Source organism: Hyaena hyaena, unplaced genomic scaffold, assembly GCF_003009895.1.
Source record: "Hyaena hyaena isolate Hyena2069 unplaced genomic scaffold, ASM300989v1 scaffold_1, whole genome shotgun sequence".
In the NCBI taxonomy this organism is placed as follows: Eukaryota; Metazoa; Chordata; class Mammalia; order Carnivora; family Hyaenidae; genus Hyaena; species Hyaena hyaena.
The window spans coordinates 7318773-7337792 of record NW_024080633.1 but is presented as its reverse complement, the minus strand read 5'-3'; the positions used below and the strand labels follow the sequence as shown (position 1 = coordinate 7337792).

Genomic DNA, 19020 nt, shown 5'->3' with positions numbered 1-19020 from the left:
CTAGGAGAGAGAGAGAGAGACAGCGTGAGCAGGGGAGGGCCAGAGAGAGAGGGAGTCACAGACTGAAACAGGCTCCAGGCTCTGAGCTGGCAGTCAGCACAGAGCCCGACGCGGGGCTCGAACCCACGAACCGCGAGATCATGACCCAAGCGAAAGTCGGACGCCCAACCGACTAAGCCACCCAGGCGCCCCAGTTTGTCCCCAGTTTTAATTTTGTTTTAAGTTTATTTACTTATTTGTAGAGAGGGACAGTGTGAGTGGGGGAGGGGCAGAGACTGGGAGAGAGAGAGAATCCCAAGCAGGCTCCACGCTGTCAGCGCAGAGCCCGATGCGGGCGGGGCTCGAACTCACCAAGCCGTGAGATCGTGACTCGGGCTGAAACGGACAGTTGGACGCTTAACCGACTGAGCCACCCCGACGCCCCGAGTGGTGGTCCTTTTCGAGTAGTTGAAAGAACGGAAGGAGCCGGGTCTGTGTTAGGCGAGGCTGTGCAGCTGCTAACTCGGGACGTGGGGTCTGGGAGTCCTTGGCGGCCATGTGAGAAAATCTGGGTGCAGCCAGGCCACCACGTGGGGAAACCAGCGAGAGAGGCCGAAGGGCCTGGAGGGGTGGGGGGCCAGGAGGAGGACGGGCTGAGGGCGGGGTGCTGGAGGAGCCCCACCTCGCGGTGAGCCTCCAGGACCCACACCTGACCCTGGCCGTGGGCGGGACCGGGGAGGAGGGTGGGGCTGCCTAGCGGAGCCCGGTCAACGCTGCAAAGTAAATGCTTATCATTTAAAGCCACTGCTTGGAAGTGGTTTCTTACTCCGCTGCAGATAAGACTCCTCGTCACCAGCCCTTCCTCCTTCCGGTCTCACTCCAGCTTCCTGCGGACCCTCCCCAGATGAGTCGCCTGCCCTGTCTAAGGTTCTGGGTTCAAGAGAACCCAAGGCGAGAGAGACCAGCAGTGAGAGTGTGGCATCTGCTGGCCAGGGGCCCGCTTGGGGCGGCTCACGGGCTCAGAGGCAAATTCTAGTTCAGGTTCCAGGTGTGATGGGCGCGCGGGTCCCGCCCACCGTCCTCCGGGTGCCGAACTGCTAAAGGCACAGGGAAAAGGTGTTCCCAAGCGTGACCGGGCTCGTCTGCAGGCGGCCTGTGAAACCCCAGAGGGGTAGGGGGGCCACATCTTCTTCTTGGGCCCACGGGACATAGAGCAAACTCTGTTCTCACAGAAACGTTCTATTTTTCTGATAAAGATAATACATTGCACGCCATCAGCTATGTTTCTTTCCCTGGGTTTCTGTTTTTCTTCTCTAATCAAATTTCCCCAACTGACACAAATTTAAGCAAATGGCTTCATTTCAGGTCACAGGACTTGGTGCTGCAATCAAGGCTCTGAATGAAATTCCTGGCAAAATACAGTAATTAGAAGCAGAATGAAAGCAGCACAGAAACGCCCCAGCCTCCCCCAGTCCTAAAGGGCAGCCTGGTTAATTTCCAAATTATATTTGGGCTCAACATGCAAGGGGTTCTTTTTGACTCAGGCAGAGAACACAGGCCCGGAGATCATTGCTATAACCACACAGGACTGGGAGTGTAGTTATAAAATAAACCATACCCCAGCAGGCAAACCATTTTAATGTGTTTTGAGAATCGAATACTCTGGATGGCATTAAAAACAAAGGGGAAAAAAAATCAACGTGCGGAAAATGAATGAAAAAGAGGTAAAGAAGAAGACCTCCACGTGTCATAAAATTACAAATACAAAAGCAACAAATTCACACACACACACACACACTCACTCACACGCATACAATTACAGATGTTGGTGACATTAGTAGCCAGAACATACCCAGTGAATTACCTAATCGGTGAATTACTTAATCGCCAAGTATCTTACTGATTTTCAAACGGGGGCGGGGAGGGGAGGCTGGTGACTAAGTTCAGTGACCCCAAAGGACTGGAGTCTCCCTTCCGATGCAGGCAAGCCTGTGGCGATGACGTCAGGTCACTCGGAGTTCCTTTTCTCAAAGAACACGGATGTAGAAGGGTTACCCCCTTGGCCGGGCCCCGCCACTCAATCTGTACGTTCATTTACCTCTTTTAACGAAGGCAACCAACAGATGGTTTCTTGACACTTCAACACCCCCCCTCATAGCCCACCAATTCTACTCATGTTAAAAAAGTGAGGACCGGACCTCCGAGCCGAGTGCAGTAATTCTGTAAAGCGCAGGATGGCTCACGGTTACAGACTTCGTGGTGAAATGTCTTTAACAAGAAGGGGTGGAGGTGAGTGGCTGAGGGCCCAGTGAGCAGAGCCCCACCCCTGGGAGACGGGTGATTCCGGAGCAGTCCTCGGGGACGTTTCCACCTCTGTGCACGTGGCTGAGGTAGGAGCTTCGGAAGAAATGCGACAGTGGCTTAAGGGGGTGAGGACGTCTTCTTGGCAACTCAGCGCCCTTGGGCCTACGTGGTCACAGTCACGGGCCACGTGGGGCCACGCGTGACCATGCAAGATTCAAGAGTTGTCGATGAGAGGGCAGCCACGGAGGAGAGCAAGATCCGAGACAAAGCCACGGAGGCAGGCGGGGTCCGGGCACCCACCCCAGGGCGTCTGCTGTCAGGGGCCAGCCCAGGGAGGGCGGTGGGGTGGGGAGCGAGGCCAGAAACTCCCGAGGTTGTTAGCAAACGGTATCAAAAAGTACCAAAACACTTCAAAAAACTTGAAAAACTGCCAGGCTTGGCTGACGTGCAGGGCAGGACCTCCCGGTGCCCGTGGAGCTGCCTGACACCCCAGCGGTTTACCCTGCCGTTAGGACCCGCCTGTCCCCTCCCCTCCGAAGACACTGAGTCCACGGAGACGCCAAGGATGAACCGTCCCGGGGCGGGGCCCGCGGTCTGAGATTCTAGCCGAAAGCTCGAAAGCTCGGAGAGACAGAAGGCCCCGGGAGGTACCCCTCGGGCAGGTGGTGGCCCTGCCACGCGCCACGGAGGACCGGGGTGAAGTTCAAGGCTGACAACTCTGCCAGGGGGAGGGGGTGGGGGCGGAGGTCCCCCACTTCCCACGGCGCTGCAAGCCCCTGGCTTAGGGGCCAGGGACCCGGAACCGCAGGTTAGCCCGTGCAGCTCCGAGTGGGGACCCTGGGCCTCAGAGGGCGGGCTCTATTCCCTCCACCCCCACCCTGAACACCTCGTAGGGCTGGCTTCTGGGGTTTCTACTAAGAGGTCACCTTGTCATTAAGAAGCAAAGGGAGGGGCATTTCACAATATAAATACACACGCGAGGTTTTCTGCTCGGACCAAGACATGCGAGTCCGGCCGCCTTTCTAAAATGTGAGCATGTGAACGCTTAACATCTAACCCTTGGAAAGTACCGAGTGAGCCTCACGCACAAGCAAGCCGTGAAGACGAGCCCCGTGTGCTCCGACGGCAGGAAGAACACAGTAAGTCACCCCGCTTTCTACATTCCTTCCTTCTGGTGTCACATTTAGGTCTTCAGCAAACAGGGTTCGCAGGCAGATGAGGAGCAAACTCAAAACGTACAGGGACTGTGAGCTCAGAACTCTAGTTCTTCCAAAGCGAGAAAAACCAAAACCCCTCAAAGCCGCACGGAAGCCCACCGCACTTATTTGGAAAGATCGCACGACAGGATCCAGGCGTCCTCTAAGACAGGACGTGGTGCTGCTGGGTGGGCGTCGGGGTGGCCGCCCCCAGGGACCCAGTCTGTGTCGCTGCGGCCGCCCACCAGTCCCAAGGGCCAGCTGCAAGGGGACCTCGCCCCGCAGGGGTGCGGGCGGGGGGGGGGGGGCATTTTCTCCCGTTCTCAGCTGGACTGCACAGGGCGCAGCGATTTCCGTCGTTAACACCTCGGACGGCTGTCGTGGGTCCCACCGCTGTGCCGTTCCTCGGTCACGAGGCTTTCCCACTGACCCCGACGAAGGGCTCCAAAATCCTTCGTAGCACAGGGAGGCCACCCCCAGTTATGTGACGTTAGTTTATGAAAAACAACTTATCACGCTTACCTTTCAGAGAACGCTCCCAACGCTAATAGCATTAGACTGTGAGCCAGGTAAATGGCAAAGTGCCTTCAGGATGGCAAGACTGAGGTCACAAAGGAGTTGGTGCAGGACACCGTACATACTCCTCAGGGCACAAGAAAATCGGAGCGACCGCCACTGTGCCCTTCTCCGGGCACATGCCCTGGGAGTCAAAAATAAAAGAGCTGGCTTACGCTAAAAACCAATGGCTCTCTCTCCTCTTCCCAAGGCCAAAGCCATCCTGCTCCCCAGAGCACACGTGGAATCTGTGTGCTCTTCCCCGCCTGCCCCTGGCATCTGGTCGAACAACCAACCACCTCTTTGTTCATGAGTGAGGCTGAGCTGGGGAGGAAAGACCATGTGTTCCATGCCTCCTAACGGGTCTGCAAATAATGAAATCTTTCCTGGAATAGGAAGGGGGTAGGCTATCCCAAAGTTGGGCAAAACACATTTTGTGGAGGGCCACTCTAGAGGGGAGGCAGAAAAGGGTTTCGGGCTCAATGAAGCTTGGAAGTGCTGGGTTGATGGAATGCTAAGTTAATCAATGCGGGACTTCTCAGAGCCTTTAATACACCGAAGTATTGTGGAGCTTCAAGAAGAGTGTCCGGCTTTTGATTTGATTGTTGGCATCCCTGCAGAACCTCTCAACAAGCCTCTAGGGACCTCCACGTGCACTGAACTAGCTAAATCAGCAGACCGCTCGCCCCACTAACAGAGGGGTACTGTTAGGCACTGAAACTTTCAAGGCCCAAGCCGCTCGAGATCACAGTAATCCTTTATGGGAAAGGAAAAGAAGGACAAAGGAGGTAATCTTTTTTTTTTTAAAGGATATAACTGAGATTCATAGTCTAACGTCAAGGATGACAAGACATCGTGAGGTGTTCTCATCTCTGCAGTCCGATCTTTGTTGAGGCATCGATCACGAATGCCTCCCTCGGCTTGCGATAAAAACCGAGCACGCTCTTACCCTCCCGTCATCCGTGTGTCCCCAGCCTGCCTTCGAGGGCGCGCAGCGTTAGTGAGGGCTGCAGGGACCCGCACAGGATGGTCACACGGCTCCAGCAGGGGCGGAACGTGCGTTAATAGCTTATACAGACTGACACGGCCGCGGCCCGCCGTTCTGACCTGCCGCCCGAGCGAGGGGTCCGCCAGTACTTGTTAAAGAACTTGCCCGGCAGCACAAAACGGCTGAGCAGCGGACGGCTGAGCTGGGGGGTACCTGACAGCCTCCTCGGGGAGCGACGTGTGCTTGGCTCGCTCCCGGAGGGGCTCCCGTGGGCGTCAGGCCACAGAAAACCATGGCAAATTCGAGGATGCCGGCTTTTTCTTTCCTGAGAGAGGAACATAGACTTTGCGGGCTCAGTACATCAGTGATATAAGTAACAGCGGGTTCAGGAAAAATAAAAGCAGGGGGGAAAAAGGCACAAATTACAGAAAAAAATGTTTATAAAGAGTCTCTTGCCTTTTTTTTTTTAGTTTCTTGATTACCTAGACTCTTTTAGAAATCAGGACAATGGGCTTACTCACAAGCAAGTTACCCGATCGGCAAGTCTTGGCGGGAGCATCTCGCTGCTGAGAGGTCTTGGGTCTTGCCTGACCGTCCAGTGAGTGTCACTCGGTCCCCCACTCACCCCGTCGGGGTCTCTGTGTCCCCACTCATAAACACGGATGCACTTGACCTTGGCCACTGCTTGTACGTGGCCAGTGCTCAGTCATCCCAGGAACGGGGTGAAATCCAGTTTCCCCGCACCCCCTCCGCCCCCACTCCTGGTAGTTTTAGAATGGATAGTTCTGAAGTGGGGCCCAGGAGTCTGAGTTTTGTAAAAGCTCAGCCAAGTGGAGGGGGCGTGGACTGGGGGTCCGCCCCTAGTTTCCCTGCGTGACCCCTCCCCGAGGGACTCTAGGGGGGACGGCGGGGGTGGGGGTGGGGCGTCCTCGGGGGTGCGTACAGACCTGAGGGTCTATGTCCTGCCTGGGCCCTGGTGTAATTATTCAAGCAAGATAATACGTAAAACTATATAGAATATTTAATCGGTTACTGTGATATCATAGAAATACCAAGAATCATAAAAGTAAAAAAGGCTGCTAAGAAGTACATAATGGTTCCGGACGCTACGGAGAAGTCGTTGCCGGTCCTCACGCTCCGGCGGGCCGGCGGCGCCTGCGGCCGGGTCCCCGGGGTCACTGGCCCCGGTCCTGGTGCCTCTTGCCCTTGCCCTTCTTCTTCTTGTCCTCCAGCCGCGGCTTCAGGGCGCACACGCAGGCGGACACGCCGGCGATGGCCTTGGGCAGGTCGGGGCCCTTGCTCCACTTGTCCTTCTCGCGGTCGTACACTTGCACCGTCTTGGAGAAGGCGGTGCTCTCCCAGCTGTAGCCGCCCAGGATGTAGATGCGGCCCTCCCACACGGCCACGCCCGACTCGCTGTTGGCGTGCAGCAGGGGCGCCACGCGCGTCCACTGGTTGCACTGCGGGCTGTAGGCCTCCACGCCCAGCACGTCGAAGCGCTCCATGGACTCGATGCTGTCGTCGCTGCCGCCGATGGAGTAGATGCTGTCGCCGAGGCTGCACATGCTGTGCCAGCCGCGCGCCGTGGTCATGGGCCGCCGCTCCTCCCACACGTCCGTGCGGTGGTCGTAGCAGAGGAGGTTCTTGCGGTAGGGGCCGATCTGGTAGTCGTGGCCGCCCGAGATGTACACGAAGTCTTTGTAGATGGTGCCTGCGTGGCCGTAGGTGAACCTGCGGAGACGGAGGATGGGCGGGGACACAGAGGGGGCTCAGCGCCGCGCCAGGCTGGGCCGCCCCGCGCGGGGGCTCCGCGCTTTCCCTCTTCGGAAGGGGGCAGGAGGGGGGCTGTGGGACCCTGAGGGGACCACGCGGGGAGCGCGCACCCCCTGTGCGCTTCGCAGACGGCAGCTGCCACCGTCCAGGAAGCGGCAGCGGCAGAGCTGGGCGGGTGCGAGCGCCTCCCCCCCCCTGCTGTGCCTGCCCCCCCCCCCACCATCTTTGCGAGTCCGGATGGGGATAATTACAAGGCCGATCCCTCCCCTAAGTGCTAAAAACAACAGGTCTGTGTGGTTGAGGCCCTCATCGGTTCCTCTTCAAAGTATACAGCAAACAGGAATGAAACAAAGTACGGTCTCAACTCTGTGAGATTCTGGGAAAGACTAGGACAGTGGCATTCTAGGGCAGTGACAAATCCATGGTTGTCGGGGGCTCAGGGCCCGGGTGGGATGAACGCAGGGAGCACGGGAGGCTCGCAGGGCCGTGAAACCACTTGGTATGACATGCGAGGGTGGAGTCACACCCCTACTTTTGTCCAAACCCACAGCCCAGGGGACACAGCCAGCCTTCCCTTAGCGCCTGGACCTCGGTTAGGGTCATGCGGCCACCTGGGTGCGTCAGTTGTAACAAACGTAGCGCCGGGGGACGTGAGCTCAGAGGAGAGGGTCCACAGGAACGAACTGTGGCCTCTGCTCAATTTTCTGTACACCTAAAACTCTCTAGCAAGTGCCATGCAGGGGCGCCTAGGGGGCTCAGTCGGTCAAGTGGTTAAGCGTCAGACCTGAGCTCAGGTCATGATCTCACGGCTCGGGAATTCAAGGTCCATGTCAGGCTCTGTGCTGACAGCTCGGAGCCTGGAGCCTGCTTCTGATTCTGTGCCCCCCCCCCGCCCCTCCCCTGCTTATGCTCGCTCTCTTTCGCTCTCTTTCTCTCTCTCTGCCCCTCCCCCACTCATGCTCGCTCTCTCTCTCTCTCTCTCTCAAAAATAAACATTAAAACAAAAAATAAGAAAGCGCCATTTATATAAAGACCAAAAAGGAAACAACAGAACCCAAGTGCAAACAAAGGTGACATAACAGAGGGAGGCAGTGTGGGAGCCTGGCTGCAGGAGGAGGCGGGTGGCCGGGACAGGGAGCGTCTGGGGCCACAGCCCCGGGAGGTCTCTTTACCCACACACACGAGTGTGTGCGGCACCTCGGGCACCTAAGGCCCATGTAGGAAGAAACAATCAGGTTGTTTCAGTAGGCACAGGAATCACTGCAGCCGCGGCCCAAAGGGATGGCCACAGAGCCCCTCATCACGATCACGGAGCCTCACTCCTCCATCTGTAAAAGGGGATGATAAAAAAAGTGCCTAAACCTAGGGAGACTGTAGCCCCGGTTTGCCTTTGCAGGGTCAGCATTTACAGTTAACGTTCCCTGCTCACTGCCACCCCGGTTTGGGTGACAGATTACACGGGTGCCCACCTCCACCTCACCAGGTCCCTGTGTGTATCAGGACTCGTCACATAAAGCCTTAGCCAGAGGGGACGCGTGGTAACCAGCAGCTACGATCCCAGACATCAAAGGACCGCTGCACGGGCTCCTCAGAACCTCCACACGAAGGTGGTGGCGAGTGGGGGCACCACGTGCTCACACCGCGCACCCGTCGGCTTCCGGGGACGCGCCCAAGACCGCATGGTTCAGAACACGTGTCTCCCCGTTCAGCCACGGGGAGCTGCTAAGTACGTGGCCAGCACCTTCTGTGGGGCCTGTCGGCACCCCGAGAGCACACGTCCACGCGGGCAACCAAAGAGGAGGAGCCCCGGGCGCCCGGATGCTGTGGGGGGGGCTCCGTGTTGGGGGGCTCCTCGGGAACACCTCACCGACAGCCCTAAAGGGCAGTGTGACCATGCCCGCCTACAGACGGAGGGAGAACAGCCTAAAGACACCGGCTCGTGTCCCGGCTCTGTCACCACTAGGACCAACCCCAGCCCACGCTCAGGGACATCTCTCGGCAAAGCCCCGTTATCTGAGCTTGACGCTCTCCCCCTCAAGCCCAAGAGCACAGACTCGAAGACCGAGGGAGCTCCGTCCTGGCGGCAGAGGCGAACTTGCACTTGGGTGGTCTGTCCCCTGACCTGTCACCGCCACGCCCTCCCCAGGGTTATTTACAAGCCAGGAGGCTTTTCCTGAAATCAGAGGCCAAAATACCGAGTAAACGAGGTGGATGACTGGAACCCCAAAGTCGTCCCGTCTGGGGACTCGGCCCCCCCTCCCCCGCCCCCCAGTCACCTTGGCAAGCCCGCCACGTAGGACCAGGAGTCGGTCTTGGGGCTGTACGTCTCCACCGAAGAAAGGGCTCCGTTCTCGTTCCGGCCACCGACGGCCACCAGCATGTCTTCGATGGAGGCCAGGTAGAAGTCCACGCGGCGCTGGCTCATGGAGGCCACCTGCGGAGGCGGGACACCTGCACCTTCCCTTCCCCACACCCGGCCAGCGTCCGCATGGGCCCCGACCTCCCCAGCGCGTGCTGGGCGCGCGGAGCCCGGGAAGGCCCGGCAGCGGCCAAGTGCGAGTGGGGGCGGGGAGTCAACCTTGACGAGAGACAGAAGCCTCGGGACGCTGCAAGCCCCCCCTGAAGGGGACAGAGAACACGGTCCCCGACCTGTCTGCCACGAGGCTGACCGTGCGGATCGAATCCGCAGAACACAGAATCCAGAGCTGCTGGATTAGAGGTTTCGGACAAAGCTCCATCTCCCGCCGTGCCCCTCCCCCAGCCGACCCCGAGAGCTGACGCCGCTCGCTACCGGGCGAACGCACAGAAAGGGGCGACCAGGAAACTGAAAAGCAGAGGGCTCAACTTTTTTTTTTTTTTTTTAAATAATTCAAGCAGGACACAGGCGTGAGCACGGTCCCAAAGGAGCCCGGCCCTGCCGGCTGCCGCCCTGCGGAGCTGTGGGGGGCGGTCCTGCCGTCCGCGCCGGGGGGGGGGGGGGGGGGCCGATTTGTGAGGGTGAAACAGAGGGACCCTCGGAGCCCGTTCGGGTTTTGAGCTCAGACAGAATCGCCCGGTTACATAGAAGCGCTGAGGTGCGAGCATAGGACAGACTGACTTCTGAGGGGGGGTCGTGGGGGAGGAGGACCCCCTTCTCCCTGCCGGCGGCTCGCCAGCCCCCCCGGCCCGGCCGGACCTCCCCGGCGGGGACTCGGCCCAGCGGGGAGGGACCCACGCCGGCCAGGAGTCCCCACGCCTGCTGGGCCACGGCCACCACCAGCTCCAGACCGTTCCCAAAGGGGGGGGGGGGCTCTGGGGAGACTCTCAGATGGGGGGGCACTGCTGGAACCCTGGGTCAGATCTCTGGGCCGGCACCACCCCCCGCCCCATACGGCCATTTACACTTGGACGTGAATTAGTTAAAAGGGTATAAAATAGAAAGTTCGGTCCTTCGGTGCCGCAGGCCACGTTCTGAGCGCTCAGTCACCACACGCGGCTGGCGGCTGGGGCATCGACGGGACCGCCCAGGCGTGGACCGTTTCCCCCGCCGCAGAAGGTCCTATTAGAGAGCCCCGCCCCGGACAAGGCAATGACTGCGCCTGCGCGGCGGCCGGGGGGCGGGGCGGGGCGGGGCGCGGGCTGGGGGCATGGCGGGACCTCCGGGGCCCGCCCCTTCTGGCCACACCCCCCTCCGTCCGGAAGCAGGAAGCAGGAAGGGGGCAGTCAAGGCTGGGGTAAGAGACCGAAAGTCCTCAAAGAGTAAAGAAAGAATCCGGCTTTAATCTCACCTTGATCCACTGTTTACAGCGGGGGTCATACCTATAAAGGAGATTGGACGCCGCGTCCCCTCCGTTGTCCCGGGAGAAGCTGCCGCCGGCGATGAAGATGAAGCCGCCCAGCACGGCGACGCAGTGGTGGCTCCGGCGCGCCGGCAGCGGCGTCTCCTTGACCCACTGCCCGCTCTCGGCGTCCAGGTAGCAGGTGTCGTCGCTGAGCTCCAGACACCGCTCGGAGACCTCGCCGCCCACGAAGAGCAGGCGCTCGCGGTTGGTGCGCAGCGCCGTGCGCTTGGTCTGCATGACGGGCTGCGCCGCCAGGCTGTTGTGGTAGCGCACCGCCTCCTCGATGAAGCCCTCGCAGTTGGCCTCGCGCGGCAGCAGCGAGCACACGGCCGGCTTGACGCGGTGCAGCAGGTCGTTCTTGGGGATGAGCGGGAAGTGGATGTTCTCCAGCACCTGGTAGGCGTGCGCCTCGCGCTCGGGCTGCTGCGTCAGCCACTGCAGGGCGGCCTGCAGCAGGTCGTGCTCGCACTCGCGCTGCACCTCGCTGCTGCCCAGGTAGGCGCACAGCTTCTGCATGGACATGTTCTGCAGGAAGTCGGGCGTGAAGGAGAGCGTGCCGAAGCGGCTGAGGATGAAGCCGTCGATGAAGGCGTCCAGCCGCTTGAGGCTGTAGATGGAGGCCAGCTCCTGCAGGTACAGGTAGTTGTCCTCGCTCACCTCCTGCTCCAGGTACTCGCAGCAGAAGTCCACCGCCGTCCAGATCTGCAGCAGGTGCGCCGTCTCCAGGATGTAGTCGATGTTGCCGCCGTCCAGCGCCAGCTCGCCGCCGTACAGGAAGTCCACCACGGCCTTGAGGCCGATGTAGGAGGCGCCGACGAGCTCCACCTCCTTCTGGAAGGCCTCGCGCATGCCGATGGTGAACATGGAGTTGAAGTAGTCGCTGCACACGGCCAGCAGGTTGCGGTGGGCCGGCACGCGCTGCTCGTCCGCCACCAGGACGATGTCGCAGAAGAGGCCGCGCAGACGCTGCTCGTTCAGCCGCTGCAGCACCGTGGTCGAGTGCTCGGCCCAGTGGTACACCTGCGCGGAGAGCTCCGGTCAGGGGCGGGGCGGGGACCGAAGCTGGCGGCTCCCCCCCCCCGCCCCCCACTGCAGGGTCCTGGTCTCAGCCCCTGCCTCACAACCAGCACCTAAAGAAAGGAAAGTGGGCAGCGACGACTCAGAGCGCACGGCAGGGAACAGGCGCGAGCGCACTGCAGGTCTCCTTCTTTCTTTGCAAATGCCAATTCCCAAAGGGGGCCCGGCTGGCTCGCCGCTGCAGCAGGAGCCTCTTGATCTCGGGGTTGTGGCTCTGAGCCTTACAGTGGGTGTAGAGATTACTTACCAATAAAATCTTTTTTATATAGTTTTTAATGTTTATTTACCCTTGAGAGAGAGAGAGAGAGAGAGAAAGAGACAAAGAGACACGGTGCAAGCAGGGAGGGGCGGAGAGAGGGCGACACAGAATCGGAAGCAGCCTCCAGGCTCCGAGCTGTCAGCACAGGGCCCGATGCGGGGCCTGAACCCAGGAACCGTGAGTTCTTGGCCTGAGCCCAAATCGGATGCTCAGCTGACTGAGCCACCCAGGCTCCCCCACCAATAAAATCTTTAAACAAATAAACAAAAAAAAGTGGCATTATCACCTGCAGTTTGTAAAAGCTTACCATTCTCCCTTCCTTCCCGCCTTCTTTATTGATAAATACGATCCCTAAAAACTTTATCTCTCTTCCTCGCTCATCTTTCTTTCTTTTCTTCTTTCTAAATACAAGTACTGGAAGTTTTACTTTTTCTCTCCCTACCCCCTTTCTTTCTTCCTGTGGGTCCTGAGCACAAAGGTTTAGCAACTTCCTTCCTGTAGGGACAGTGAGATTGCTCAGGCATGGCCTCTAAACTTGGACAGAACGTGGGTTTGAACCCCTGATCTGCTCCTTGCTAGCCGTGTGATCTTGGGAAAGGCATGAGGAACCTCAGAGCCCCCCTTTCCTGCTCTCACGAGAGAGGATGAGGCGTTTGCCGCTCCGGCTGGGGAGTCAAGGAGACAGGACGACAGCTCAGGACAATCACTTCCCACCGAGGCCTCGCACCGAGGAAGACTGCTCTCCCCGGGCTTTTGAAAATGCTTAGCGCCCAGCCATGCTAGAGACTCCCATCTCTACTGATGGGTCCAGAGACTCCCACGACACATCCCGACTAAGGTGCTCCCAGGGTCCCACTTTCAGAAAAGAGAAATCAGGAAAGTGCAGGAACATGGTCTCTTCCCCAGGGCAGGGCTTATCCGAATCTCACACCGTGCGCTGGATATGTGCTCTCCCATTTGTGGGTCACGAGGACCCTCCTCCAAGGGAAGGACTGAAATCATGTCCATTTCCCAGATGAAGAAAACCGAGGCTCAGAGACCTTCTAGGAAACTTGCCCAAAGCCCCCTGGTGACCGAGAGGCAGGGCTGGTATTTGCGGCTGGCTCTGATTTCAGAGCCCGAACTTTCAATCGCCATACAGCACGGGAGTTAACAAATGACATAATGCAAACACTGAAAATGGATCAATTCACGCGATCTAGGTCGGGAGACGTTTACGGGCTGTCGTGTGCCGGCCACGTGCTTTGGAGGATACAAGGACACGTCAGCCCTAGGCAGCGGCGTCTCCAAGACCAGTCAGGCTCTGGGGGCTCAGGATCCACACGCTGCGCAGAAACACCAGGAAATTCAGTACAGAAAGACACGGGCTGTCCGAGCACATCCTGGGGTAGCTGGTCCACCGGAGGGTGTTTGCAGGGGGCTGGCTGGGCACTGGGCCTCACGGGAGAAGCGGTGCGGGCGGGGGGACTGAGGGCTCGGGCGGTGTGAGCGGCTGTGGGGGCAGCGCCAGGTCCCCGAGTCCCCGCAGGTCACTTCCCGACCTGTGTCCCCCTGCTGCGGTTCCACTGCCTTCTCCCCTTCCTCCCAGCTCTCCTTCCCCGCGGTCCGGGTTCCAGGTGCCGGCAACATCCTCCGACTGACGAGGACCCCAAACAGGTAGCGCCCGAAGCGGCCTTTCTTTCCAGGCGCAGAGAGCCAGGCTTCATGGCTCTTACGTTCCGGGGCGGGTTCTCGGAGGCTCCACACATGGATCGCACGGTCTACTCTGGTCACAGGCAGAGGGCGCCCGGCTGGCCCGCTCTGGGCTCCGACCCGCACCGGCCCGGGGCCCCTCTCGGGTGTGGACTTGAGGAAGGCAGTATAAACGCACTACAGCAGCCACTGTCTCCTGAGGGCGATGGCTCAGAGCCCCAGGAAGGGAGGGGCACCAGGGGGACCCCCCGGGGGTCTGTGAGCTGCTGGGGAAGGTGGAGCCACCTCCCTCACACGGGTGCACACAGGGCCCCCCAGCTGCCGTGTGAAGAGGAAACCGGCCCCCCCGGGCGGGGGCGGGGCTTGGGGACAGCTGCGGAGGGCACATCTGCGCCAGTGAGCCAGGCCAGGGGAGAGAGCGGCCCCTGTTTCTAAAACTGGGTCTCCGTGCTCAGTAGGCACACTTCGTTCTTCACCCGTTTCTGGGTAATTTAGGGGAGCTGCAGCAATGAAAGCTTCCAAACAAACAAAGAACGACGACGACAAAAAACCCCAAGCACGACCTCCCAGTTTCAAAGGGACACCAGTAACAGAGTCGCAGCGTTTCCTAAAAATTAGAAGCCTCGACCCCAACATTCTTGGTCGGTATGAACTCCATTCGTTCACATCCTAGTTCAGCGCCCTTCCCCGGAGGCAAGGCAAGGTGGGAGAAGGCACGCAGGCCCTCAGCAGCGAACCCAGCCCTAATGCAGCACGTACGGAGCGCTTTAGGCAAAAACACGATTCACCACCAGAATGGATCAACACGTTCCAGACCAGGCACACCAGCAATGGCTATTCCAACGGAAGCCCCCGGCACCGGGAAGGAACAGCTTACCCCGTACACACAGCCGCGGGGGCAGACCTCAGAGGCACAGTAACCAGTGAAAAGAGCCTTACTCGCGTTAAGTTCAAGGGCAGACAGAGCCCCAGTCCCGGAAGCCGGGGACTGGGGCTGGAGGGCTTGGTCATCTCTGTTATCATCGGGGGCTGGCTACCTGGGTGTGCCTAACGGCTAGCAAATCCAGGGTACATTTACCATCCGGAAACACAGATACGATCTAACCAAGGGATAGGTTCAGACAGAAACAAACTCTAAGAGACAAAGATTTCTAGCGCTGTGACGCTCAGAAAGCCACACTGTCTCCGCATCCAGGTTCTGCCACAAAGCCTCTTTGAGTCAGTCCCTTTCTGGGTCTTCACAGCAGATAAAGCCGGCCTTGGCAAGAGCCTTCTGGGTAGCTCGGAGACAGGAGCCCATTTCTGCGGAGAACCCACCTCTCCTGAAAATTCTAACTCCTTCTCCTTTCATGCACATCTGCAAAACCTCCGTTTTGCCCTCGAACCTCCAGGCTGCTCGCAAGCCCCTTTTCCTAAACGAGTGTTCCTTCACCTTTTTTCAGTCTTCTTTGAAGACACTGTATCCTAACGGTGCCCGTGAAGTTCTAACGCCGCATGTGTTCTGTGTATCTGTAAGTGACCTGTGTGTATGGCATCACAAGCAAGAGAATTCTTTTTGCACTCCCCCCCAAACCAATTTTGCCCCCTTGGGGGCAATACTGGCTCCACTGAAAATGTGTGATCTGAGGTTACTGTAAAATTTAAATCTCCAAAAGGGCCACTTTTAAAGCAAAAGGGTGATAAAAAGAATTTTTTTAAAGAAAAAAAGAGACGTTACTAATATTTATAAAAGAGGTGTGGACGGAGACTGGCCCGCAAATTGGTCCCCTCTGTCCTTATTTATAGTAGCCTAGAGTCTGCTGAAGGTATAGATTGCCAGGTCCTGCTCTCAGACGGTAATTCAGTAGGTCTGGGGTGGGGCTGGGTATATGCATTTCTAATTAGATACCTTCCCCCCTCCCCCAGCTTCTCCCAGGGTGACCCTGATGTGGCCAGCACGACACAGGTAGGTAGGCCGGCCCTGGGGAACCCACCCTCACTGGCTCCCAGGGTCCCAGAAAGCCACGAGTGGGGGAAGACTCTGGGCCCTTAACATCCAGGTATGCAACATGGGGCCCCGACTGTGAGGTCGGATGCCGGCTTGTCCATGGATGTGTCCTTGGAGATTTTGAGCCCCCAGGTGGGGACACACGTCCCATGGCTTTCTCCTTCTGTCCCATCCACGTCTTTGAGTTGAGGCAAAGAACAAGCGAGTCAAGGTATATCTCTAATGTCCCCCGCGCCCCGGCTCTGGGTTTCGGATGTTTCCTACCCCGGGCCCGTGCTACCTCTCCATTCATTGCTAAGGAGGCCAACACCACCACCACCAACAGAAAGTCAGTCCTTCAGGACTGAGCTCATCAGAAAAATACCACACGTTCTGGGCAACTTGCACAGGTGGTGAGCGACCATTCACAGACCTTTGAGGATTCGCTGATCTTGTACGGCCGGGACACTCTCGTCTGCCGGCTTCCCTCCATCATAGAAGAGATCGCAGCCCTAGGACGAGAACGAGATTTCTGAGTGTGCAATAACGAACCCCGGGTCATCCATTAATCACGCGGAGGAAAGACGGAGAGAAGAAGGTGCGCTATCGAGAACCCTTTTACGCTGAGTGCTGAGTTGAAAAAGTCAGGTGGTTAGAGGCAGATAGAGCATTTACCACTGTTCCGTTATTAACTAAAATCTGACAACATCGTGGCTTTTACAGCCCACCTCCAACGAATACCTACCTTCTGAGGCTTGATCTCAACCCGGCCTTTGGCTGGATCAAAATATAACGGTAGACCTGGAACCAAGCCAAGGGATTTACCTGTGCTGTGTCACTGAAGCCCCGCAACTACTCAGCCAGGCGAACGTCACATCCCTCTGTACAGATGAGGACCTGGAGTTCCAGGTCACCAAGCTAGTAAATGGCTGGGAATCAAACCTGGGTCCGTCCAGCCCCCAAAAGTGGACAGACAGGGGCCCGGCACCGCGAAGCCCCGCTGAAGACCTCCCAGTCTTTGAGAACACCTGACTTTCAAAATACCATGACAAAGGCAGGGCCGTGACCCAGTGGTGACCGCCTCATATAAAACACGTCCACATTCTCGACACAGGTACTTTCCTTGAAGTGCCTTCCTGTGTCTTCGCTGATTTAATCCCCCCAGAAAAAAAACCCGTGAGGCCAACGCTACTGCCCAGGGCACACAGCCAGGAAGAGCTGCAGAGCTGGGACCCCAAACCAGGGAGGCCTCCTTGCTCTCAACCCCTAAGCTACCCTGCCTGGCCTTTCAAAAAAGAAAAACAAAAGGAACTAACAAATTGCCCACAGGCAGGAAACCTCTGCTGAGGCCTAAGCCCTGCCTGGACCACCCAGTGTAAAACCGATCGCTTCTGTTCCCCTCTCTAGATCTGGTAAGCAAGTGCGCGGGATGGGCCGCTCTATCCGACAAGTTCAAGTTTCTTCCAGCTTTGAAATGCCAAGTAACTCACTGACAGTAGTAGAGAGCCGGGCTTTGGGGGACCTGGAGTGTGTGGGAGCACAGAGAAAGGACTTAAGCTGCATGGGCACAAGTCACCTGCTGGGTTTAAGGAGGGATTTCTTCCCCTTGCTATCTGAGTTGGGAAGAGTCAATCTGTTACACATTGAACAAACAGCCTAGGCTAATAAAGAACAATGTCACAGAATGTAAACATTGTGTCAAGATAATGGGGAACACACGATGGGGTGGGGGGGGCTCCAAATTTGGGCACAATCCATCCTGTCCAGTTCCCTGGGGGAAAGGAAAGGACAGCTAGATTTCTCTGGACGAACTAGCAACTTTGTGACAAAGGCCAGCTGTACCCACCCCCCTGTCCCTTCTGACCCCCCCTGGACTGATGGGAGGTTCAAGAGGGAAGGGAAGGGAATCAATATTCCGGCAAGACCTGCTAGAAGTTTTACCTTCACCCTCTGAGACTCTGACGCTCAGGTGGTAGAGGGGCCCGTCCAAGGTCACACCCCAGAAAGCAGCAGGTCCTGCTCTCCCCCCACCCCGCCCCCACCCCGCCCCCGCCACTAGCCAAAGCTCACGTTTGCTCTCGGCGCTAAAAGCGTTCTTTTCTAGGCCAGGATTTCTGGCGAGAGTACTCTTGGTGGAAGCTCCTTTTGTCTCGGGGCAAGTGGTTTGGGGCCCATGTGTATGGGAGCGCGGGTGTCAGCCGCCTCGCGTGCTTTCTGGAAGCACATGAAGGGGTCAAGGCCATCTGCACGCGCAGCGGCAATCCCCAGTTCCGCGTTAAAAAGTCTCTTAGTAAACATGGGGCCGGAGGCCACGTCCGGACGGAGGGTCCCCCGGGAGCCTGCTCTCCGCGCTGCCTCCCGGTTTCCACCCTGAACCTGCCGGACCTCGGCGATCGGGAAATGGACTCGGACGCCTGCCGCTACTCACCAGCCCCGGGTCTCGCGGGCAGGGTCTGGGGGCCGCCGCGGTCTCCCGCTCGCACCCGCACGCTCCCCCCCGCGCCCCCCCCACCCCGGCGGAACTGCCGGCACAACGGCCGCCCGGCAGGCTTGGGCGGGCGGCGAGCGGGCGGAGGGAGGCGGAGTCGGGCGGCGGCGGGGACGGCGCCCACGGCGGGACGCGGGGACACTCACCTGGGCCGCGCGCGCCGGGCCGCGCAGGCCGCACTTGTCTCACCTGCGGGGGCGGCCGCGGCCCTCCGTGCTCCCCCTCCCGCCGCGCCCCCCCCAGCACCGCGGGACGCCGGGAGGGGGAGGGGGCGGCGCGGCCGGGGGTCGCGCTCGCGCGGCGGGGGCCCTCCCGACCCCCCGGACCCACCCCCCGACGGCGCGCGCGGAGGCCCACCTGGAGGGCGCGCTACGGCAGCGGCGCGGGGAACCCCGGCGGCGGCGGGACCGGGCGGGCGCGGCGGCGGGGCCGGGTCGCCGGAGCCCCGGGACCGGCCGGCTGCGCAGCCATGGCTCCGCCAGGAAGTGCGAGGCCGAGGGCGGAGGCGGCGCGCGCGGCCAATGGCGGCGGCCGCGAGGAGGTGGGCTCAGCCTGCGCCGAGGCGGGGCCTGCGCTGGGGAGGGCGGGAGGGAGGTGCGCGCGGCCGGGGGAGGGCGGAGGGGGCGGTGCGCGCGGCCGGGGGAGGAGGGGGGAAGGGGCGGTGCGCGCGGCCGGGGGAGGGCGGAGGGGGCGGTGCGCGCGGCCAGATAGAGGAAGGGGCGGTGCGCGCGGCCGGGCGAGGAGGGAGGAGGGGGCGGTGCGCGCGGCCGGGGGAGGAGGCGGCGGTGCGCGCGGCCGAAGGAGGAGGGGGCGGTGCGCGCGGCCGGAGGAGGGGGAACGGTGAGCGCGGCCGTGGGAGGGGGCGGGGCCGGAGCGCCCACCCTCAGCCGCAGCCCCTCCTCCACCCCCCACCCCCCACCCC

The 19020-nt window shown here is 59.5% G+C and overlaps 1 protein-coding gene across 1 annotated transcript; it reads right to left on the bottom strand.

The window, feature by feature from the left end:
- Nucleotides 1-6025: 6025 nt before the first annotated feature.
- KLHL36 (kelch like family member 36) lies at nt 6026-18584 on the bottom strand. Its single transcript, XM_039226608.1, has 5 exons — nt 18456-18584; nt 16044-16122; nt 10563-11636; nt 9072-9229; nt 6026-6753 (listed from the first exon to the last, which is right to left on the bottom strand). Exons 2-5 carry the CDS (start codon nt 16104-16106, stop codon nt 6198-6200), a joined length of 1851 nt encoding a protein of 616 aa, XP_039082539.1. The 5' UTR covers nt 16107-16122; nt 18456-18584; the 3' UTR covers nt 6026-6197.
- Between the last annotated feature and the right edge of the window lie 436 nt (nt 18585-19020).